Source organism: Silurus aristotelis, assembly GCF_946808225.1.
Source record: "Silurus aristotelis genome assembly, chromosome: 16".
NCBI classification, from domain to species: domain Eukaryota; kingdom Metazoa; phylum Chordata; class Actinopteri; order Siluriformes; family Siluridae; genus Silurus; species Silurus aristotelis.
In genome coordinates this window covers 20012013-20038053 of record NC_139589.1, presented here as the reverse complement: position 1 = coordinate 20038053, position 26041 = coordinate 20012013, and the positions used below count along the sequence as shown (strand labels likewise).

Here is a 26041-nt window from a genome sequence, read left to right as displayed (position 1 = left end):
GTAGCGGTGGCAGTGACGTCACGTGATGCCGGAAGTGTGACCTTTGGCGTGTCGGGTCCGAACGTTCGGCGCGAGCAGCGGAGTTCAGACTCGACGCTGTTTCGTGAAGGGGGAAAAGCTCAGAATGGAAGGTGACACCGCCGTCCGGAGGCTGAAATCCTCGCTGAACACCACGTCCTACGCGAATAGCGGCACGCCGAAGCGCGACGGGGACGGGAACGGGAACGGGAACGGCGGGAAGAAGAAACGCGAAGGCTCGTTCGGGTTGAGCGAAGGGGCGGCGTGCGCGCTCGTGCTCGTGTTCTTATTCGCGCTGTGGGGCTGCGTGCACTGGTCGCTGAAGCAGCTCGTGATTGGAAAACCCGGCGGCGAATTCAACGCTACCAGGGCAAGGTAAGATCCTGAACGTCCAGAAGCACTACAATGGAGAAGTGCACTGATGCAGAAGACCTACATGACAGTCCAATGCATCAGCTCGCAAGCTCTCACTCTGTGTGTGTCAACCTCAACCACATGCTCTGCTTCATATCATCTACAGGTTCAGTTGGGCTGCACATGACCTCAATTCACCATGTACTGAAATTAAAGTGTCTGAACTTGTCTTGCGTTTGCTCCTGTTTTTTTTTTTTAACATCTCATACTTTTTGGACTCCTGGCTTGTCTGCTGCTATTGAGTTCTTTCTCCAAAAGCAAAACCATGGCTTTCGATCTACACCCGAGGACTGCGATCCATATTGTTTTGATATCCTTTTCAATTGCTTATTTCTCTCTGGGATGGAGAAAGCAATCAGATTAGAACTACCTATCACACTTTATTACATATGAACATGTTTAGATGTGTTTGGTGGCGAGTCCTCAGGAACACTTGGGAGAACTTACCACCTCGTATATCGTACTAGATCCTAACAGTGAATCAAATGAGAATTAAAGCTTTGTATGTTCAATACAATACAATGTTTTTCTTCGCCTGTGCCATCTATGTTAGGAAACTGAGGTCAGCCGCGATACAGCGCCCCAGGAGCAGAACGGTTTAAGGGCCTTGCTTAAGGGCCCAAGAATGGCAGCTTGGTGATATAGGGGCTTAAACCCCAAATCTTATGTAACCCAGAGCTGTAACCACTGAGCTACAGCTTCCTCCAAGGAGACTGATGGAGACCCCCACCAGTACCACCACCCCCACTTTCTGCTCTGTAGCACACCTGGAGGACCATCAAAACGTCACGCTGCTACATCTTGCACTGACATATTTGTTTACGAATGGTAGCGTTTCTGTAAATGATTTTCGACAGCGCTCGATGTTGCAGTCGCAACAAAGTCGTTTGCATTCATGGAAATGTTCGCTTGAAAACAATAATAAAAAAGGATCACATGCTCGATGATTTCCAGCCAGGGATCGATCCAGATAAACAGATCCGAAATCTTGACACCGTGTTGTTTTTGGAATCTCACTCCCGTCCTTCCTGGATGGATTTCTGACACATTTAGACGTGTCTAGATCCCAGAATCGAAATAATCTTTCTTAATGTTTAACCACAATGACCTTGAATTAAGTGCATGGAGCAGCCATGCAGAAGGAAACACACTCATGATAATCGCTGAGGCCTGTCCCTCATACCCTCCTCTCTTACCTGGATGAGATTCCAAGCTTCCCACTCCCTCTATTCACACAGTGTGATGACTTTAATTCAAAACAGAAATGAAGTTTTATTTTTACGCACCGTAGAAGCGAAGGAACAAATAGCTCCGAGCCTGTTATGACTTCGAGTGACCTCATTCGGTTATTGTGGCTATAGTTCTATCCGCTTAGTTTTGTTTTTAGTTTCAGTTTTTAAGATATGTTCATGTCTGTCGGTTGGCCACATGAGGGTTTGTAAGATTATGCGATTAGATTTGGAGTTGGATCAGCGTGCAAGTTTTCAACAGTGTCATGTAGCAACACCTGTAGCTGAGCAGGTTTTTAGAAATTTAAATAAGTCCAAACATGCAGAACTAATTGCAGGTCAGACAGACCATGTTTTGCTGTGTAGCTCAGCGTGGGTTGAGATCTCTGTAGCTGAATTGAGGAACCATTAGGAGAGAACTGAGAGCAACAGCTCTGTGATTTGTGGCTATTTAGATTTGAATACATTTTTTTTTTAATGGTCATCTTTGTTTGTTTGGAGGTTTTATTCTGTTAGTTTGAAGGTGGTGCGCCAAACATTATTGCTATACACGAGTTGAAACTGAAATGAAAGTATTTCAGATCTTATATAAAAATTTTTCCCACAGGATTTTCTTATCAGCGCCTATTTAAGCCTTGTTTGCTTATAGTCTAATTTAACATCGAGTCAGGCTGAAGTCTTTAGATGTCGCCTGATGGTGGTCAAGTTTGGTAGTTAATGTGTACCTGGTTTTATTATTTTCCTCCTTTTTATTTCTGGGAAGTTGAAGGTTCTTAGCAGAATTCAGGTGGTAGAGAATTTGAATCAGTATGATCAGAATCAATTAAAATCAGGCCGGATTTAAAAAGTATCCGTTTGAAAAACTATTGGTTGATTAATGAGTTATCGTCAGGTACGATCCAACCTAGGTATCGGTAAAATCCACTATCAGTCGACCTCTAGTTATTAACGTAACCTCATTATTTGGTTTTCACCAACCAACCATATGCATGACTACTGTATTTTTCGGACTATAAGCCGCTACTTTTTTCCAACGTTTTGAACCCCGCGGCTTAAACAACGAAGCGGCTAATTTATGGATTTTTCCTGGGTTTTTCCCGGTTTCACAAACTTCAAGCCAAAAAACGCACCTCACTTGTGTTCTGAGCTGCACAGCTTCGGGAGAAAAACTTTCACCGGTGTTGATTTTTAAACGCACGACGATGCCAAAAGATAAACTCCAGAGAGAAATAGTTGTGAAAGGAAGGAGGAAGACGGTGAACAATGACTTTCTTGGTAGGCTACTGTTTAGATACAAGCCGTTGTAACGCGTTGAGTCTGGGTTAAGGGAGAGCTCGCTTGCTTATATGAAATCATATAAGCACAGACAGGTTTCCAAAACTCGTGCTTTTTTATTTTCTTGGCAACAGCGTTACGGGTGAGTCAAAGAAACTTAGAAATGAGCATCAGAAAATAATAAGGACATATTCCTCGGTCTTGCACACATGCAGTAATACCGGAAAAATGCGCCGGCAGGCTGTTCCCAAAATTTTGCTCTGCTCTTAAAGGAGCCACAACATATTTCACCCGTTACACCGTGTAACAGACACTTTCGTCTTTCGTTAAAGCCTGTGTAAAGTTCATTAGTTTAAGACAGGTGCTTATAGACAGGTGCGGCTTATTTATGTTCAAAATAAAAATCTTTGTAAAATTCAGTGGGTGCGGCTTATATATGGGGGCGCTTTATAGTCCCGAAATTACGGTGATAAATGTTTTGATTTCGAAGCAATGCTATGAAAAAATTTTATGATAGTAATAATGCTCTTTAAATAGGCTTTATATCTCTTGAATAGTACCGCTCATTTGTATGGTGCATATTAAAATAATAAACTAATCTAGTATCAGAAGGTGTAATAAATACATTTAAAATCATTGTAAAATCTCCACAATACTACTGGTAGTCTTTCCATCCCATGTAATTTTTTATTAGAGACTGACTCGGCCCCTCATTTAAAAAAGTTCCTGTGTATGAATTCAGTATATGAGTTACCCCTGGGTATAAATGGCCATGGGAATGTGTCCTTATTATTCATCAGGACCTTTAGTGAAGATGAGTGAAAGAAGTTGCTGGTGTGCTTCTCTGTCTTTCTATCAGTCCTTAATATTTGTCAGTCAGAAGTAAGGCATATTTTATTGTGTGATGAAGGGTGTGTTAGTGAGCTGATGACTTGGATCAGTTGCATAAGAGAAGACAAACAATGAACTGGGTAGAAAAGGAGAACCAAGGCAGCTGAATGGCATGCGATTATAGCGGCTCATGTTTTTCTTTTGTATGTTTTGTATGTTTCTAGAGCGAAATGAAAAGGGAGAAAAAGAGCGCAAGAGAAAACACTGCAACCTGATACTGTTTGTCTGCCTCTCTTTTACTTACCACTGACGTTATCAGCCTAAATCTCTAGTTTGAACTTTGTACCTTCTTGAATATTGCATTGGTTAAGTCATGACCTTGCTGCTCAAGAGGTCTTTTCTCCTGTATGTGAATTTTACCTCTGTTAACACTGCATTTCCCTCTGTTAACACTGCATGTTATATATTAAGTATTCAGAGAGTCAAATGAGAATTTAGGTTTCAGGTCAGAATTTGATGGCGTGTGGTAAAGCAAGATGTGCTTTGTGTCAGCGGTGTATGCAAAGTGCTTCTCTCAGAGGTTAAACCAGATCATATATGAATCAAAATGAACGATTTGTGTTTGATTCATGTATTTGTGTTGTGTGTGTAACAGGAAGTACCTGGAGCACATCACCAGCGTGGGGCCTCGACCCGCAGGCAGTCCTGAGAATGACGTCATGACGGTAAACTTCCTGTTGGAGCAGGTGGAGCGGGTGCGAAGCGAGAGCGTTGATGGGCCTAACGCCATCACCGTGGAGACCCACAAACACAGTGGCTCGTTCAGCATCGACTTCCTGGGAGGATTCACGAGCTGCTATGATCAAATCACTAACATTGTAGTACGACTCGAACCCAAAGGTGGAGCTCAGCACTTCGTATTGGCTAATTGCCATTTTGACAGTGTGCCCAGCAGTCCAGGTAAACACTGCGTCTATTTTGTGTGAGCAGGAAGCGGGCAATTTAAAAACTTATTATTATAATTATAATTTTTCATTAATATGTATACAGTTTTTTTTCCTAATAGTCGTTTCTTCATTTCATAGCTTTTCTCTCGGTTGCACTGCTTCCAGTAGTGTATGTTTATGTTAGAGTTTCTATCCAATAAAATTTTAGCCATCATGTGTTGCCACATGAAAAAAAAAACCTTTGGAATCAGTGCAGACACCTGCAGATTAAAATACATGAGGATGAAATCTGTTTTAACCAATCAGATTTTGAGTTGGTGACACTGGGGCCATCTAGCAGACAGTACCGTCGGCATTTTCACATCATTTGATTGGATGGTCAGAGGGAGCGTGCTGTCAGGGGCTCGCGAATCGTATTCGTAGCAAACCGTACAAGCTCAAATATATCCATGTAGACTTGAACGGGTGACAGACGAGAAGAAATCGATTTGGTCACGGATACTTTTACAATGTCATTTTCAAAACAGTTGTTAAGCTTTTTCAAGAAACATTTGTACTTTTACCCCGTTTTCTTTCCAGGAGAATTTGCAGGAAAGCACATTATTTTAGTAATCAAGTATTCTACCAATTAGTCCAATTAATCGAGTAATCAGATAAGAAGTACTTTTTCTTTATTAACAAGCAACACTAAATATACAAGAGAAAATAAGACGGGCCTCTTAAAATAAACGTCATTTGCATAATTGCCATATTATATCAAAATGCAAATACGAATATATAAATAAAAAATCATAAATAAATATATATATGTTAATTTCAAATTACAAAAAAAAAGAAAAAAAAGGTGAACGCATTGTAGGGCGTTTTCTTTGCTTTAGTTTGAAAATATCCCAAACGTTCTGAAACATCGCCGTTTTGTTCGTACGCCATGTTTATAAATAAGACCCTTAGAGCGCTCAACAGGTAGCTGGTGGTGCGTTAGTAATAATGGTCCGTGGGGAAACACAGTGCTTCATGTGTGGATAAATAGCCTAAATGAAGCTTCAAGGTAAATAATTTGTAGGCTTAAAAAATAATTAGTTTCTATAATAATAATTTGCCTTCATTTCCAACCCTCACGAAAACCATAATGCACGGAAAAATGCTCAATAATGTCCGGAAAACCCAGGGTGGGCTGTGGTATTGTTGTTTTATGTGGTTGAAATTGATTCTAACGTTCGAGATGATGTATGTGGGTGGTGCATTACTAATCTCATTCTTTATCACTGCATGAGATACCTGTCTGTGATGCAGCGCACTGTTTTACTGCGTTTCTGTATAATATTGATGGTTTCTATAGCCGTGGCGTCATAATGAATGCATTTAGAGGTGGATTGATTTAGGCAGGACACCACTGAAGGCTTAGGTGTAAAATGCACAGCTCACCACTGACTCATACTAAGTAGGACCCCACATAATTCCAGAATATTTTAACAACAGATTTCGCATTCTAACACCTCCTAAATGTTAGATCCTTTTAGATCGAGATCTAGTGAATGGGAATCCCATTAATGGTATGATAATCTCATTTTCCTGTACATTCGGGGTAACAATTCAAGAAACCATCACAGGATGGGTAAAGATGACTAAATAGCGATGCATATGATCAGGTCCCCTGGTGGTCTAGTGGTTAAGATGCAGCGCTCCAACAGCTGCGACCCGGGTTCGATTCCCGGTCAGGGAACCATCCCCAGCCACTCTTAGTGCCGGTCCCAAGCCCGGATAAATTGGGGAGGGTTGCGTTAGGAAGGGCATCCAGCGTAAAACGTGCCAAATCAAACGTGCGGAGGATCCGCTGTGGCGACCCCTAACGGGAGAAGCCGAAAAGAAAGTATGATCAGTAATATTTGGATTGGCTGTGAAATTCAAACAGTGCCTGATTGGTGTTAATGGGCCCATTGTCTGTAATGTAAGCATTTATTTATTTATTAATTATTATTATTTTTTTATGTATTTTTATTTTAATTATTTAATTCAATTTTCCTATTTTTATGCTTGGTAAACGCTTTGAGATGTAACTTTTTTAAGGCGCTATATATATATATATATATATATATATATATATACATATATATATATATATATATATATATATATATATATATATATATATATATATATACATATATATATATATATATATATATATATATATATATATATATATATATATATATATATATATATATATAAAAATTTTTTTTTTTTTTTTTTTATTTGAAGTGTATTGTTAATGCATATATGTGCCCTCTTTTTTGTGTGTGAGACAGGAGCAAGTGATGATGCTGTAAGCTGTGCTGTCATGCTGGAGGTCTTGCACTCAATATCCAACCTTTCTATTCTTCTAAATCACGGAATCATCTTTCTGTTCAACGGAGCCGAGGAGAACATACTTCAGGTGAGCGCAACAGATAGAGAGATGGGCGAAGAACCAAAGGCAGAGAGAAAACTTTTGAGAGATTCAAAATAGCTTATATCTCTGAGGGAGATTGGGACATAGAGAGAGTAAAATCATTCAAAAGATGTATTTTCTCTTAGACTGTGTAAATACATTAGAAACTGTAGTATCCGATTTATGGCACCATCAGTAAAGATCTCTAGAATACATCGCTGTATTGGAAGCCAAGAGTACCGAGTTACTCAAAGTAACGAGTTCCAGTTTTTAATTCAGTATTATTTTTCATAAAACTAAGGTTAAATCTTATCTTTCAAAAAAATTGCAGAAAATCTTGGAAATGTCCCTTGACATCATGGAACAGATTTGCAGAACCGTTTCTACTAATCCAATGAAATTTGGACCGTTTGTTAATTAAATAGACAGGCAGGGAGAGGAAAATTGAGAGGGATGGGGTCACGAGTGAATGAGAAGCAGAAGAAGAGACAGAGAGACATGCAGGAAAGATTGAGGGAGAAGACGGAAGGGTAAAAGTCAGTGTAAACCAGCTGTGCAGTTTTTCTGCATTAATCTCATTATAATATGTAAATTTAGTGGTGTTGCGTGCATGTCTGTGTGTGTGTGTGTGTGTGTGTGTGTGTGTGTGTGTGTGTGTGTGTGAGAAACAGGCGAGTCATGGCTTTGTCACTCAGCACAAGTGGGTGAAGCAGATCAGAGCATTTGTGAATATGGAGGCTGCTGGAGTCGGGGGAAAGGAGCTGGTGTTCCAGACAGGTGCATACACATATATCTACACACACACACACACGCACACACACACACGCACACACGTGCACACGCACACTTACTTTCCGACAACTCAGCTCAGTCAACCATGTTTAAGAACCAGCTTGTGTATCTAGTTTCTTATTAATAGTATTGTTCTGTTTTGTTCATTGTAGCTCTGTCTTTCAATTCATTCATATTTGTATAGCGCTTTTAACAATGGACATTGTCTCAAAGCAGCTTTACAGAGATAAAGAGGTTGTAAATCTGTATCAAATGACCAACCAGAAGACTTTCAATAACCAACGATTAATACTTGCACTTTACTCCGCTCAATGAGAAGAAATAAAAACATTTTTACAGGTGAATTATTGATAACAGTTTGTGGTAGTGGACATTATGGACACATTCATACTTTATTGTTTGCGTGTGTGTTTTTTTTAGGTCCAGAGAACCCATGGCTGGTTCAAGCATATGTTAATTCCGTCAAACACCCTTTTGCATCAGTTGTGGGACAGGAAGTGTTCCAGAGTGGCATTATACCTTCAGACACCGACTTCCGCATCTTCAGAGACTTTGGCAACATTCCTGGTAAACACGCACACTTTATACGGCAACGACGACATCAGGTAGTTCCGGATTCCTCGTTCCGTTTTAAAGCCACAAAGATATTTAAGAAAATGAATAAAACCATTTTGGTCAATAAACCTAAAAAAAAAAAAAAACAAGTAACTGCAGTCGAGATTTACATTTCACGTCAACAGAGTACAGACGCACCAAAAAAAGAATCATTTACAGAATTAAATCAGAACCTTTACAGAATCTCCCAGACACTGTTAAATATTTCAATCCCTGCCACCAAGATGCTCCTGTGTCGGTCACGGATCATGGAAAGTGAAACTTCAGTCCGTCACGGGGGAAAAAACAGTTAGTTAAATCCGACTTTAAGCACCGCTATATTACAGAAATGTCATGATCCTCGTTTTATAACACCTCTGCAAAGATTCAAATAGTAATAGTCGACTCAGGCTCCTACTTCTCCTATAATAAAAATATATACAGTGTTATGCGAAGGTTTGGGCACCCCTGGTCAAAATGTCTGTTAATGTGAACAGTTATGCAAGTGGAAGATGAAAGGCATAAAGTAACGGATCGATCCATCGATCGATCCAACCCTATGCTTAACAGTTGGACAGGTGTTCTTTTCATGAAATTCTGTGCCCTTTGTTCTCCAAACATACCTTTGCTCATTGCGAAAAAAAGAGTTCTATTTTAACCTCATCGGTCCACAGGACTTTTTTTTTCCAAAAATGCATCAGGCTTGTGAAAGTTTTTGTGGTGAGGACACAGTACAGGTTTTCTTCTGATGACTCTTTCATGAAGGCCATATTTGTGCAGATGCTGCTGAACAGTTGAACAGTGTACCACAACTCTAGAGTTCTGCCAAATGTTCCTGGAGGTCTTTTGCAGTCAAACTCTGATATTTGTTTTGGTCTTCCAGACTTTATCTTGACCTCCACTGTTCCTGTTAACTGCCATTTCTTCATTACATTCTGAACTGAGGAAATCGGTACATGAAAACACTTTGCTATCCTCTTATAGCCTTCTCCTGCTTTGTGGGCATCAAACATTTTCATTTTCAGAGTGCTAGGCAACTGCTTAGAGGAACCCATGTCTGCTGATTGTTGGGACAAGAAAAGAGGAGTCTGGGTATTTATAAAGCTTTGAGATTACCTGGCCTCTTCTAACGATGCCTGTGAACAAGCCATGACCCTTATAGGCCAATTAAGGTCTGATACCTTGGTCAAAGTCTCCTGGGGTTCCCATTTTTTTGCAGGGTGCTGCTTTCTCTTTTTCACTCTAAAATCTTTGAAAAACAAAAACACTGATATTGCTTAAAATATTGCAAACATGCATATATGTTATAACATGTTATGTGTAAATGATAAATAATCGATTCATTATTTTAGCATTTTTGTTTTCTTGCAGGTATTGATCTGGCCTTCATCGAGAACGGTTATATCTATCACACAAAGTACGACACTGCAGATCGCATTCTTACAGACTCCATTCAGAGAGCAGGTACATACACACAACCTTTATACAAATAATATGTGGGTAATTCTATAGGAATGGAATTCTTTACTATGGAAGTAATACATTTGAGAGCGTAGGAACTAAACAGAAGCTCTCACAAGTCCTGCCTCAAGAGCTTTCAAATTCACAGAGGAAATGTCTGGTATGCCTCAAAAGTTGACTTTTGTATTGCTGATAAACTACTGTGTAGTTGAAACAACTAAATCAGTGCAGGAGGCGTTTCTCTTAGGGAGCTCATATAGCATATATATATATATATATATATATATATATATATATATATATATATATATATATATATATATATATATATATATATATATATATATATATACAGTGAGGAAAATAAGTATTTGAACACCCTGCTATTTTGCAAGTTCTACCACTTAGAAATCATGGAGGGGTCTGAAATTGTCATCGTAGGTGCATGTCCACTGTGAGAGACATAATCTAAAAAAAAAAATCCAGAAATCACAATATATGATTTTTTAACTATTTATTTGTATGATACAGCTGCAAATAAGTATTTGAACACCTGTCTATCGGCTAGAATTCTGACCCTCAAAGACCTGTTAGTCTGCCTTTAAAATGTCCACCTCCACTACATTTATTATCCTAAATTAGATGCACCTGTTTGAGGTCGTTAGCTGCATAAAGACACCTGTCCACCCCATACAATCAGTAAGAATCCAACTACTAACATGGCCAAGACCAAAGAGCTGTCCAAAGACACTAGAGACAAAATTGCACACCTCCACAAGGCTGGAAAGGGCTACGGGGAAATTGCCAAGCAGCTTGGTGAATAATCAAGCAATCATTAGAAAATGGAAGAAGCTAAACATGACTGTCAATCTCCCTCGGACTGGGGCTCCATGCAAGATCTCACCTCGTGGGGTCTCAATGATCCTAAGGAAGGTGAGAAATCAGCCCAGAACTACACGGGAGGAGCTGGTCAATGACCTGAAAAGAGCTGGGACCACCGTTTCCAAGGTTACTGTTGGTAATACACTAAGACGTCATGGTTTGAAATCATGCATGGCATGGAAGGTTCCCCTGCTTAAACCAGCACATGTCCAGGCACGTCTTAAGTTTGCCAATGACCATTTGGATGATCCAGAGGAGTCATGGGAGAAAGTCATGGGGTCAGATGAGACCAAAATAGAACTTTTGTGTCATAATTCCACTAAACGTGTTTGGAGGAAGAAGAATGATGAGTACCATCCCAAGGACACCATCCCTACTGTGAAGCATGGGGGTGGTAGCATCATGCTTTGGGGGTGTTTTCTGCACATGGGACAGGCCGACTGCACTGTATTAAGGAGAGGATGACCGGGGTCATGTATTGCGAGATTTTGGGGAACAACCTCCTTCCCTCAGTTAGAGCATTGAAGATGGGTCGAGGCTGGGTCTTTCAACATGACAATGACCCGAAGCACACAGCCAGGATAACCAAGGAGTGGCTCTGTAAGAAGCATATCAACGTTCTGGCGTGGCCTAGCCAGTCTCCAGACCTAAACCTAATAATCTTTGGCGGGAGCTCAAACTCAGTGTTTCTCAGCAACAGGCCAGAAACCTGACTGATCTAGAGAAGATCTGTGTGGAGGAGTGGGCCAAAATCCCTCCTGCAGTGTGTGCAAACCTGGTGAAAAACTACAGGACACGTTTGACCTCTGTAATTGCAAACAAAGGCTACTGTACCAAATATTAACATTGACTTTCTCAGGTGTTCAAATACTTATTTGCAGCTGTATCATACAAATAAATAGTTTAAAAATCATACATTGTGATTTCTGGATTTTTTTTTTTTAGATTATGTCTCTCACAGTGGACATGCACCTACGATGACCATTTCAGACCCCTCCATGATTTCTAAGTGGGAGAACTTGCAAAATTGCAGGGTGTTCAAATACTTATTTTCCTCACTGTATATATATATATATATATATATATATATATATATATATATATATATATATATATATATATATATATATATATATATATATATAATGCTAAGTTGATCAGTCACACCATGAAGTTATATGAAAGAGTAGTGGAAGCCAGGCTGAGAGAAGAGGTGACTATCTGTGCCGAGGAAGAGCACTATAGACGCATTATTTGCTTTGAGAATGTTGATGGAGAAGTATAGAAAAGGTCAGAAGGAGTTGCATTGTTTTGTGCTTCACCAGGTGACAACATCCTGGCCTTGCTGAAGAATCTGGTCATGACAGGAACCTTAGCTGACCCGTCAGAATATCGCCATGGCAGCATGGTGTTTTTCGATGTCTTGGGTGTAACGATGGTGGCGTATCCAGCACGAGTTGGTTCCATCATCAATTACATGGTCGTCATTGCAACCCTTATCTACCTTGCAAAGAAAAGTCTGCGGCCTAGCAATGTGGGTGAGTACACACCCACACACACCTACACACCCACACACACACACAAAATGACATTAATTACCAACAGTTTATGTGGGTTAGGTGTGAAAGCTGCTCTTTTTTTGTTTTTTTTTTGTTTTTTTTTTGCTAAAAGCAAGTGCTATACTTCTATTGTTATGATTTTTTTTGTTTGTTTGTTTGTTTCCTTGGTGTTGCAGTTCTTTTGCGAGTCCAAATATTATTCTCTGTATTATTAATACAAATGGGACCAACATGCAACAGCCAATCAGCTTTCTGTTATTAGCTTGAATTTCTCTTGGATCGTGCCACATACGTAAAATTGAATTTTTTAGCTATTCCGAAGTGCAAGTTTATTGGCTTGAAAAAAAAAAAAAAAAAAAACTGTGTGATATTTGTAGTTTTGTAGAAATCCTGTTTTTGTAGATGGAGATTCTTTGTCAGTAAATGTAGGTCAAACACACACACTTTGACGTTTATATGGATAAAGGCATATTAGAATATAATTTTTTTAGCCTATAAATACATTTACCACAAAATATTGATAAATGTGGTCCATTGTTAGCATATTGATCATTGAAGGAACCACTGTGTTGTGATGTGCAGGTGGCCAGTACGTGTTGGAACTGTTGTATGGCTCATGCGTGTTCGTGCTCAGCTGGTTCGTGGCTCTGCTCACGGTTCTGATTGTGGCACTAATCATTACACTTTCGGGTCGTTCCATGTTCTGGTTCACTCACTTTCACACGTCCATCTTACTGTATGGAGCTGCTGCTGCTGGAAAGATCCTTTTGATCCACACCCTTGCCAAAAACCTCTACTTCAGAGTGAGTAAAACAGCCACAACACGCCCTGGAGCTCTTTCCCTTCGCGGTCATTATTCATTGCTTTGCATTTTTAAAAGAAATTAATTTCTTACTTTATTGCCTAGAAATTTTATTGACACGTTTTTCTCTCTCTCCCTCCCAGAATATGCGGAGGTTGGATTTGGGCGACTTGTTCTTTGACGTCAGTCTGCTACTGTGGTGCTGCGCCCTTGTTTTTCTCACTCAGCGCGGTTTATGTTCCGCATACGTTCCCATGCTCATGGTGTTTTTCCCTCTCGCCACCAAACTGCTACTCTCCAGACACTTTCTGCAGAAAGGTGTGAGCCGTAGCACATTACGTTCATACACACGTTCACAACGAACGGCACGCCATCAAGCAAGGCTTAAGGATCGAGAGACGCGACACTCAATTGTTTAACAGCTAATAATAGCCTACAAACGTGTATAACACTGACACACATTTCTGCTATTGGAATAACCTTGATAGCTAAGCAAGACCACTGTGCTACCACCAACTCAAATTCATAAAAGATATGGAAATCTAAATTGGATAAATAAATAAATTCATGAGAAATTGCATCTAAAATAAATAAATAAAGAGATATGGAAATCTTCGAAAAGAAAAAAAAACCTACTGTAGAACAGAACTACTTGAAAACCAGTTTATATATTTCTTAGTTTTCGTTTAGTTATTATAACCAAATGAATCAATAACCTTGACTGACTGACACACACACACACACACACACACACACACACACACACACACACACACACACCCCAGCAGATACAGAACCACAGATGGGGCAAATCCCAAGAGCCACACTCAAATCTAGTGGAAAACCTTCCCTGAAGAGTAAAGCTGTGGTACTGATGGTGTGTATTTGTTTTGTGCAGGTGTGTCAAAGTTCTATATCTTCTTCTACCTATTGGGCTTGTCTTTCCCCTACGTTCACCTGCTGTTCCTTATCTGGATCGTGTTTGAGATTTTTACGCCCATATTGGGACGCAGTGGCACCGAAATCCCCCCAGACGTGGTTCTTGCATCACTCATTGCTATGGCCGTTGCCATACTTTCATCTTTTCTGGTGAGTGAATCCTCACACTTAGTAAAAATAAATTAACAAAAATAAAGTTTCCATATACCTCTGTATATTTTTGTAATAGTAACAAAAATGTCTTGATACAAACTCTCCTGAACACACAGATTCATTTCCTGTACCTGGCCCAAAGTACGAAGCGTGCATTAGCTGCTTTGTGGATGATTTTTGCTGTGATGCTTGTCCTCGTTTCCTGTGGACTTTTCTTTCCATATTCTGGTGATCCAGCAAATCCACGGCCCAAGCGAGTCATTATACAGGCAAGTTATTTACAAATATGAAATTGATCCATAGTGGATTTTACCAATACCGGTCTCCTGGTTGGATCGTACTTGCCAATAAACGATTAATCAACCAATCGTTTTTTTTTTTATATAGATACTGGACAAAAAAAACTAAACATAATACTAAATGTAAAATACTAATGAACTTTATTAGAAAAATAAATAAATAAATAAACTACTGAATCATGAAATTGTGCTAAATAAAATAAAGATAAATATATTACAGTGGAACCCGGTTATGTCGCCGGCACAATGGTATGTAAAACTTTCTATAAGACGCGTCTTATATAAGCGAAAATACGGTAGTGAGATGGTGACGTGGCAAAAGCCGACGATTGGTCATGTGGATCGAAATAACCGACGTTAAGTGGCAAATTTGCAATGAACAGCATGTGGCATAAGTTATTTGCCTCTAGAGGCTGCTCTCATGCTGCGTTAAGCAACCCGGAAAAACTATTGATATGGATTTCTTTGAAGATAGTTTTAACTATGAAATTATGAATCAACTTTCTGTGCCGATTAATTGGCAAAACAGATGAATCAGTCACCCTCTTAATAAAGCTATTTAAAAAAAATCTTTTTTTTACATGCTGAAGTGCATTTTGATTTATAAAAACTCAGATCAGTGATATTTGTGTGTTGGGAAAAGCATTGTGAAATTACAGCTACTCATTCGAGCAACTATACAGTCAGAAAATAATGTGGCAGTGGTGCAGTGTATAAAATCACACAGGTACCGGTCAAGATTACTAGGTAGCAACTGCATAAAAGGCCACATTACGTTTCACTCCAGTAAGCCAAGAACAGAAATTGGATAGCCTGAAGATTAAAAAAAAACCAACAAACAAACAAAAAAAAAGACCAGACAGAATTCAGGTACAGTTGTTGAGTCTGACAGGTTCTTCCAGCCCATATTTTCCTGCAAATTAAAAAGTTTGTTGACAAGTTCAGCAGGTTCCTTTAGAGAGGTCAGCTGATGGATTTTACGATACCGATAGCTAGGTTGGATTGTACTTGCCAATAATCGATCAATCAGCCGGTATTTTTGTAAATATATACTGATTAAAAATATATTTTAATAACAAATATAACGCTCCATGTAAAATAGTACTGAACTTACTGTACTAAACCATTAAATTGTGCTAAATGGAATAAAGATTGGGAAAAACAAGACATGCATTTAAACTAAAAAAAATTAAAAAAGGAACACTCCAAATACTTTAAATACTTAAAAAAAAAAAAAAAGAAAAAATTCAAGAAAGGTTCTAAACGAATTTGTTTTTGATTGAGTGAAATAAGTATTTGATCCCCTACCAAATTAGCAAGAGTTCTGACTTGAAATTAGTCCTGTCCCTTTAGGAAAGTACTCTTGATATCAACTCCTTATGTGTATAAAATACAGCAGTCACAGAATCAACCTCTTCCATTTAAACCTTTCCACCACCATGGGAAAGATGGACAAGCTTGTAGACCTGCACAAGGCTGAAATGGGCAACAAGACCATCAGATTGTTGTTTTGGCTGTAAGTTTTGGGTCATTGTCATGCTGAAAGACTCATCCACCCCTCATCTTTAGTGTTGAGGCCAGAAGGTTCTCATCCATGATTCTACAGTGCATAGCCCTGTTCATGTGGTGAAGTCTTCCTGTACCCTTAGCAGAAAAACAGCCCTAAAGCAGAATGTTCCTCCTCCATGTTTGACAGTGGGGATGATGTTCTAGGGGTCATATTTAGCATTTCTCTGCCTCCAAACACGGCGAGTTGAGTTGATGCCAAAGAGCAAAATTTTGGTCTCATCTGACCACATTCCAAGCCTTCTCTGAATTATTCAGGTATTAATTGGCAAACTTCAGACGGGCCTGTTCATGTGCATTCTTGAGCAGAGAGATCTCAGTGTGTTACCAATGGTTTTCTTGACTGTGGTTCCAGCTCCTTTAAGATCATTAACCAGCTCCTCTCGTGTATTTCTGGTCTGAGCCCTCACCTTTCTCAGAATCATCCTTACCCCATGAAGTGAGATATAGCGTGAAATATTCCATTTTCGAATTATCAGTCCAACAGTGGCGTCTTTCTCACCAAGCTTTTTGCTGATGTTCTTGTAGCCCATTCCAGACTTGTGCAGGTCTACAATCTTGTCCCTGACATCCTTTGACAGCTATTTGGTCTTGCTCATGGTGGTGAAGAGATTTGAATGGAATAGGTTGTTTCTGTGAGATTCAAAAATTCTTTCCTAAAGGTACAGGAATAATTTGGGTGTGTGGGAGTCAGAACTCTTGCTGGTTGGTAGGAGAAAAAAAATACAAATTTCACTCGATCAAATACAAATTAATTTATATATAATATAATATAATATATATATATATTTTCATTCTTTTTTTTATATATTTTTTCTCTCTCTGTTAAAAGAAACCTACCATAACAATTCGACTGTTCATTTTTTTGTAAGAGGGTAAATTTACACAATTAGTAGGTGATCAAATCATCATTTCCCCCACTGTATTTTATTTTTATTTTTTTGCCCTGTGTGTTGTACTGTGATGATAATATGATATATATATATATATATATATTTTTTTTTACGTGAAACTCGTGTCCGTGCGTGTTTTTTTTCAGCACATCTCACGCACTTTTCATGCTTTGGATGGCTCTGTGGAGAAAGCCGATTCCGGGTATTGGATCAACAGCTTTGATTACACGGGAATGAATCACATCACCCCTCACGTTCCCGAGATTAACGACACCATCTGCATACGCTGCAGCGACGAGTTGCCCTACTGCGGTTTCCCCTGGTTCCTTCCCGTCAAATTTCTCATCAAGTGAGTCATTGTATTCATCTACAATAAACAAGAGAAGCGAAAAGTGGTTTAACACTTTGTGTGGATGCATTTCTAATCATATAATGAGAGAAAAGTGTTCGCAAATTCTTTTAAAACCTAATTTCCTTAAGTTTAAAAATGAATTTAAATATATAGCCACATATTTAACTTATTCTGGTATTTCAGCGATGTTATTATATATACAGTGGAACCCCGGTGTACGAGATTAATTAGTTCCTGAAAACCGCTCGTGTTCCCTTATGCTCGTACTCGCCTGTTGATTTTCCCATAAGAATTAATGTAAAAGCAATTAATCCGTTCCCAGACCTCAGACGATCACTTATTTCAGCCCTTAAAAAAATGTTTTATGCCTAAATTAACACACAAATATACTAGTAACAAAGTATAAACATAAAAAGTAATAAATTACAAAAAAATAACTTTGTTCTTTATGATTGAACTTTTATGATTGAACTTTCTGTTGATTGCAGACATGGATCTCGTGTGCGTTCGTGCTTTTCTACTATCTCATTATTTATTCCACTGGTTATTCTTTCCAGCGCTATCACTACACTTCTTGGGACCCATGATTTGTACTGAAATAAAACAAAAACTCTATAAAAAAAAAAAATTAAAAAAAAAAAAAAAAAAAAAGAAACAGACAAAAAGCACAATATTTACACGAGAACGACGAGAACGCACTCAGATCGATGTCCATGAAGCGCGGGGACGGAGGTGACGAGCGACAAGCAAAACGTGTGACCGGAACCAAGCGTGTCAAAAGAAACGCTCGTACACCGATATTCTCCTACTACAAGGCACTCGTACACCGGGGCTCCACTGTATATATATATTTTTTTCGATTATTTTCAAATTCAGACTTTGTTGTCATTGTGGGGATACAACAGGTTTTTTTGTGCTTGGTAGCTCTCAGAGGCTGGCAGAAATAAGAAATAAGAATAAACAAAATATCAATGCATAAAAATAAATAATGTACAATCGAATGTATGTGTAGTAGGACAAACAGTGGAGTGCAAACAGTGCAAAAAGGATGATTAGAAATAAGGAAATATTGCCCAGTTATACTAATAACTTCTAACTAATAATAAGCCACTTTTAATAATAATTTTAGCTGCTAATAAAAATAATCTCTCTAACTGGCTGCACTTTCTTTAAAGTATTAAAAAATAGAGAACAGGTAAGACAGTTGTTTTAACCTAAATATTTTATTCATTCATTTTGTTAAGCAACGTCCAGGCTTCTTAAAACAAACCCTCCTTGAAATAATTATCGTCTATGCAAGATTATTTACTACATCTTTTATTTGTATTGACTTGATTTAGGTTTGTGTGATAAAGAGATGAAATACAGACCAAGAGCACACTGAAGGTTACATAAAAGGAAGTTTGTTCAAGCACCGTTATTTATAATGTTTCGTTATTATATAGAATGACTGTGGACACCTGAGCTTTTTGAACATTGCATTCCACATTCCACATGTTAAACTAAATTTGTCAGGTCCTGATGGAGGTGAGGTGAGGAGGGCTGGGGTACAGTCATCGTTCCAATTCATCCCAAAGGGGTTCAATAGGGTTGCGATCAGAGCTGTATAGCAGGCCACTCAAAACCTTCCATTCCAACTCATGTAAAGCAGATCTTCATGAAGCTGGATTTGCACACAGGGGCATTATCATGCTGGAACAGGTTTGAGTCTTCTAATTCAAGTGAAGGAAAAGTGTAATGCGACATCCTGTACAACTGTGTGCCTCCAACTTTGTGGTAAAAGGGTGAGTGGGTGGAAAAGTCACGTGGCCCAATATGTTTGTGTATATTACAAGATTATGTTAAGGTTCTTAGATAAACTTGAGAGTTTACACCAGCTCCAGCTAGGTAAAGAAAGAAATATGAAAGGTAACACTTGCACTATTAGATGAGAACTCAAGACTCACACACATTTTAAAGATCTGTCTATCTCTATGTGTTTATGCTGTGTATAGATGTTTGGCTTATTTTTGTGTTACTTTAGGAAGAGCTGGTATCTCCCTGCTCCTGCAGTCTCCCCTAAATCTCCACTGGAGTTTAAACTGCTGTCCAAACACGTATCTGAATGGGGGTCAATAAAGTTGAGCTTTGAAGTTAAAGGTAAGATATGTCACGTGTGTGAGGCTGTGTGTGGACATGTGTGGAGGAATTAGCTGTAGGCCTTGTAGCAAACCTGTTCTGAACACTAAAGAAAGCCTAATGCTATTTAATGCATTTTGAGTTATTTACACTGTTAGAGTTGGATTTTCATAAAAAAAATAATATAGAAAAAGATTTAGACGTATGTAGGAGGATTTCTGTGCCTAATACATTCCTTCCGAGTTCATATAAGTTCATGACATCATAAAGAGTGGATTTCCTTGTATGGGCACTTCTCCCGAAAGAGCTCGCAAACAGCAACCGGAGCGAGAACACGTCCATCGCCGTGCTGTATTTGGTTACGGACAGACGTCTGGAGCACTGCACATGACTTGTTTGAGAAGAATGTCTCCAAAAAAGTGTTTTTCGATGTGAGGGAAAGAGAAACTTCTTCAGCCTTCTTTACCAAAGAACCCAGCGTTAGTGTTTCCAGGGCAGCAACAGAGATTCGCAAGTGTGTATGTGTGTTCCTGTCGTTTTTTTAACTCCGCCCACAGCACATTCAGAGAGAAGCGTAAAGCTGTAACTCTCTTTGATAAATCTGATCAAACGTAAGACTCTTTGAAGAAATGAAGGATGCAATACGACTCTGTAGGTACTCAAGATTAATGTCTAGAGGTCGACCGATACAGGTTTTTCTTCTGGTAGATATTTAGAAATCATAGCAGCTGATTTGTTTGGCCGATTTTCCTTTTTATCTCATAACATCTTAAGGAGTGATACAGAAAACTGCTTGAATTAAACATTTATTGAGGAACACAAGCCTCTCCAATCAGTGCACATGTTAGCAGGTTTTGGTACCTGAGTCTACCTGTAGCCTAAATTACAGCTGGATGAAGGATAAACAATACAGTTCCAAAATGTTATTCTCGCTCCAAAAGCTAGATTAAGAAAGGAAGGATAAGAACTTTAAGCCCGGGACACACCTTAGACCCGAACATTTCAGTGCACAAAATTTCCAGAAGAAAATGTCAATCCACTTTCTGGCGTGTGCCCCCGGAAGCAAATCGTCTATTCCAGTTTGTGAATGCTGAACGATGAAACTAAAACCATATTTGTTTATTCGACAGTAATAATTGTTTTTGGCATATAGCTGTGAAGAACCTCTTTGATGATATTGTTCCTCAGGTCCGAGCCACATGTCGCTGTACGTCTTACCCCACACGGGATCCTCACTCTCAGGCTGGTCGTTTGCAGACGGGACGCCGCAGTACGATCTGGACGGAGAATATTTCATATATTACTCTCACGGCGTGGACGCGGGACCGTGGACCTTCTGGATCGAGGTTCAGGTAAAAAAATTTTTAGCAGCGTTTTACACGGTATGATGCTTTGGAAAGCCGATAGGATGTCCGCATCCACACGCCCGCCGCCTCATACATACACTATATTCCCAAAAGTAAAAAATCACACAGCATACTTATGACCAGGTGTCCTAATACTTTTGGCAATATTGTATAGTTTACACATTGCAGTGGTATAATTATGTACTGTCATTTGCTCAATTATTGACAAAAGACAGTATATTGATCACAATTCTTTAAAACTCCTGGGTAGGTGAGGCCATATTTTTTATTTACTATAGGGTTATAGGTTATAGAGTCACTGCCCACCTTCAACTGATGGGTAAAGCCCTATTTCTTTATGAAACACTCAAACTCACACTTTCCCCCGTTTGTTTTGTCTTTTACTAAAAAATAACAAAAAAAAAAAATGGCGCTTTAGTTCCTCTCAACAGAGTTTTGGGTTGATGGTATCTTAAGTCTGCAATCTAGTGAACCAGTGTCGATTTACTCATTGATACAAACTCAGCACGTTTGTACGTCACTAAATGCCGTAAACGCAAGTCACGATGGGTTCATCAGAACGCATCTCCAGCGTAAGTCGGGGTCTACCGGCATTTCATTATATACAGTATCTCACATTTCAGCAAGCATTTTAATAGATCTCTCCAGGGACAATACTATAGAAAAAAAACTAGTCAGTGTGCGGTTTGTATAACAGCAGATTTGCTGTCCTCTAAAAATAACTGGCAACAAAAGTGAGTACACTTTAGGTGATACATTAATTTTAATAAAGTGTATTTTTTTTTCCTTCTTCTCTCAGCCACCCGCAGAGCATTTGGATGAAGACAGCTCGATCGCCATCGCCATTTCCACTCACTATTTATTCGGAGATGATCAGCACACTCCCGAGCTCAAGTCGTTTTTGCGGAAATTTCCGGACTGGGCCTTTGCGACTTCATGGGTCAGCACGTATGACATGTACCTGTACTGAACATGACCGAGGTGAAAGTCATTGTGTCTCGTATCCACACACTCATCATTTTGGACTAAACCACTGTCAGGGTTAACAAGTATGAATTATCAGTCTGCATTTCTCCTCATCCGAACTTCTTTCTCTCGTCTACCGTGTCCCTCCTTCTCTCTCTTTCTCACATGCAGAGGTTTTAATAATGCAAAGTAATTATAACTCGAGTCCATACCGGATCGAAACTCGCCACCAGTATTCCATCCATTTTAATTCGAAACACGGACGACTAACGGAATACCGGACGGGTCATTAAACCACCGTGAACGACTAACTGTAACATTGTTCACGTAACCGATTGGGAGGATTTTGGTGATGTGAGTTTTCCACCTGATTAGGAGAACAGGCTCCACACTGAGGTTGTATTAAACTCATTTTTAATGCATCATTAATGAGCGTTTTTTTTTTTTTTTTCTTATCGCAACACCAAAAGGCGAGTTTTTCAGTATTTATTTACTACAAAGACTATTGCTGAGCTGTCAGTGATTCAAGTCCGTGACAAAAATGTACAAGGGGGTTTGGTGTGAAGGGGAAGACAGGAGGTAACAGTGAGGTCACCTTTCATAGGGCCACTGTAACTCCAGGGGTAGAAAGCTTTGACTTTTTTACACTATATGGAGAAAAAGTTTGTGGACACCTGAGCATAAGATTGTGCTTTTTTTAACCCCCATTTACTTATAACTATAAAACTTAATGTTCAACCGATAGTGGATTTGATCAGATTGTACTTATTGATTAATCAATTGATACTTAAAAAAAAATAAAAAATGCACTGGCCTTTTGTGAAGCCATTTAAAGAGGGATATTTTAAGCATGACTGTTCGGGTTTATGTTAAATGGTAACACAAAGATTCAATCTGTAGTATTAACAAATATTACATTAATAAAATACATGTTTCAGATGTATAGGTACATGTTGAAATTAAGTTGCTCAGCATTCAATTGAACGATTGACCTGATTAATAATCGAGGTTGAGGTCAGCGCTCTATAGCAGGCCACTCGAGATCTTCCACTCCAACCAATAAAAAAAACATGTCTTCATGGAGCTGGATTGAATTTTAATGCCACGACATCCAAAGACGTCCTTTACAACTATGTACCTTCAGCGCTGTGCTAAGTTTGAGGAAGAGACACTGGCTGCATTTATGGATTAGTAGTCAAAAAAAATGAAGTGTTCCTTTAGCAACTTTAAATACCATATTTAGGAGGGCTGCATAATATTGTGTTTAATTATGACTTAAGGCACAGATTTGCAGCTGTTCACACCCTGAATATCCTCTGCTCTTTTCTGTATCGCCCCAAAATCTCAGCTTTTGATTACGAAAAACTATGAAATATTTCTTTGATCACGACCGCCTCGTGATTACGTGTATTGCACCAATTCGATCATTCTGATATATCGTGCAGCTCGATATTCGCCAGACAACTCCACAAGACCAAACCATGTGACTCATTCACACTGTTTGAGGGATGCTTTTAAAAATAATTTATTGTTCTTTATGTACAGGAAAAGCTCTAGAAACTTGGTAGAAAAAGTGAATTGTACAAGAATGTGTCATTATAATATACACACATGATCCTGATGCAGAACTGCGTCCTGCACCATCGATTACATCAACCTCTCTCACGCACACACACATACACACGCACAGGAAGTCAGTTTTCTGCTTGTGTTCAGAAAAGTCCTATGTGAAATAAGTACCGTGCCCTTTCATTGAGAACAAGTGAAATGATCATTATAGAAACACACACGTTCGCTTATTCCTCCATTGCACTATTTTGTATGTTTAGCTTTAACACAAGACACAGACGCAGGAGAAAACCGATGGGGTCATGAGTGTTTTTAAACGGGGAAAAAAAAAAAAGAGAGAGAATGAATCCCAAATTTAATTTGCATAATCAGAGCAGCTCAGAGCTGCATGTGGGTCTACATTACGTCTTTGGTAAGCAGACTAAGCAGAATACGGCTATATTATTACACACTGTGGGAAAGGAGAAAGAAAAAAAAAAAAAAAAGAACCGATATGCAACAAGTACCAGGAAACTCTGCTAACGAGCCTCTGTATACTTGCAGGAAAATAAACCGCTGTTTGGCCTGAAGAGCAGCGAGAACCGATCCGATTGGTCCACACGGAGCACATGGTCGAGCTCGAGAGCCGAACCCGAGTTGCTGCGTTATCATTGCACATGGGATCCGCAACCCCATAATAATACTGAAGTGACCACGAAACGAACCAGTTCCAGGTTTCGATGCGATTGAACAAGCCGCACTCTGTCTCTCAGGCAAGGCAAGGGACTGAACTGTAACAGCAAATATTTTCCATCTAGAATAAATCTCCATATTTTTAATTTACATAACACTATTACCTCATCATGGGCCAATTAAGAGCACATCAGTCTCAACAGTGAAGTGTTCTTTTTCTTCTGCTTTATTTTATGTACCTTGCTATAATGAGCTCTTAAAGTACCGACGGAAAACTCCTGAGCACAGCGAAAACCAAATAATATTAACAATGCGCTCTCACACTGCAGCGGATTGTAAGTTCACAGCCCTCATTCCGAGTTTTGTCTCATGATAAATAATCCGGATTAATACTTAACATGCGCAGGGCAGTGCGAGGAGAAGCAATAAAAAAAAATTTTTTTTACGATAGTGAATAAACACAAAGAGGCCATAATGAGCTCACTCAGAGACCCGGAAAAAATGAATACAGAGCTAAATATACCGAACTGTACACACACCCTGTCTGTGACAGAGCGCCGTATCAGATCGCGTGACTGGATATAGAGATTATATTCCAATAAAGACGTTAAAAACGAAGCTGTAAATTATTATTTTTTTTAAAACACAAACGCACAGCACATGTAACTTGCATATCGGTGCTCTCAAAGCACGAGCAAAAAAAATTAAAAATAAAAAAGAAGATGCATTATTACATGAGGTATTAGAAATTCTCAGTCGATGAAAAAAAAACTCAAAACATCAAATTCATCCAAATTGGCTCTTCTGATAATATTAAGTCAGAAGAGTAAACAAACGCAGAGGAGGGAAAAAAATAAAACATCAGTACACCATGGAAATAAGGGTGCAGGCTGTGCAGGAGCTGAAGCACGACTGCTGCTGGAATGAAAGGGGGAATGCAAACAAGTCGAGTGATCCATCATTGCGTGTGACCTGGCATACGAACCCTGATAAGGCTGGGGAATCCGATCCTGATATCCGTATATATTAAATTAATCTTTTAATTATCAGATATCTGAGCGTCTAGAACCCCCCCCTCCCCCGCTATAAGATACTAATGTCACTGAATAGAGTTGAAAGATTTGTACTGACTTTTCTTTGCCCACCGTTTCCTCATTACATCATTTATTGGAATAAAAACATCTCTGGATCGCTCTAGTTTGTCTTATGGCTACAAGAAATTGTTGACTATTGTGTACAAGGGTTCCGAGAAAAGTATTTTGTTACAAAACCCTTAGTGAATGTTTGTGGATGACGCACCTCTATGTTAATATCACCAATAATTATATCATGCAAATACAAAGCCTCATTTTTCCTATTAATTCCAGAACCTGAGATTTTTTAATCAATTCATTTCTCAGCCAGGTGAAGGTTCAACCTGGATGCAGCCTGTGTGATGTGTAACTTCTACACATGCAAATAAAATCTGAAAGTCGTTTTCCGGCTTTTGGTGTAAGGGCTCGAAAAAACGCCACATAAACCATAAACATTTGTGTGAATGTATATATAGAGTGAGCGATCAAAATATGCTAATTAACCTAGCCCTAGCAGCAACCTAGCCGTTTGGATGAACTAATGGTGTGGGGATTTTCAAAATGTTATTCCTTTTATCCGCCGCTTCACAATGAAGGGACTACATTTACAATTCTTTTTGGAAATACAGCCTCCTCTCATAGAGATCAATAATACTGGTGTTAGAACACAGGACACACACGCACACACACACGCACAAAGAGCGCAGTCTGGATGGATGTGAAATCATCCTAAAGAGACAGAACTGCAGCATTCCCTATAAACACACATCAGAATCGCTTTAGACTCGCACACCGAGTCTCTTCCGTCCTACACTGTCCCGTGTCCACCTTATTCACCA

At 39.1% G+C, this 26041-nt stretch overlaps 1 protein-coding gene across 1 annotated transcript; it reads left to right on the top strand.

Annotated features, from left to right (window-relative positions):
* On the top strand, positions 1 to 24568 carry ermp1 (endoplasmic reticulum metallopeptidase 1). Its single transcript, XM_083564054.1, has 16 exons — positions 1 to 393; positions 4423 to 4727; positions 7024 to 7151; positions 7817 to 7922; positions 8358 to 8504; positions 9903 to 9995; positions 12200 to 12412; positions 13016 to 13236; positions 13379 to 13553; positions 14134 to 14324; positions 14444 to 14596; positions 17232 to 17434; positions 19461 to 19576; positions 20744 to 20907; positions 21722 to 21903; positions 24001 to 24568. Exons 1-15 carry the CDS (start codon positions 125 to 127, stop codon positions 21890 to 21892), a joined length of 2655 nt encoding a protein of 884 aa, XP_083420180.1. The 5' UTR covers positions 1 to 124; the 3' UTR covers positions 21893 to 21903; positions 24001 to 24568.
* The last annotated feature ends 1473 nt before the right edge of the window (positions 24569 to 26041 follow it).

Coding starts and splice junctions, on each gene's coding strand:
- ermp1 (XM_083564054.1), top strand. CDS start 125: ATGGAAGGTGACACCGCCGTCCGGAGGCTGAAATCCTCGCTGAACACC. Junction 4,728..7,023: donor CAGTGTGCCCAGCAGTCCAG/GTAAACACTGCG, acceptor TGTGTGAGACAG/GAGCAAGTGATGATGCTGTA. Junction 14,597..17,231: donor CCAAGCGAGTCATTATACAG/GCAAGTTATTTA, acceptor GTTTTTTTTCAG/CACATCTCACGCACTTTTCA.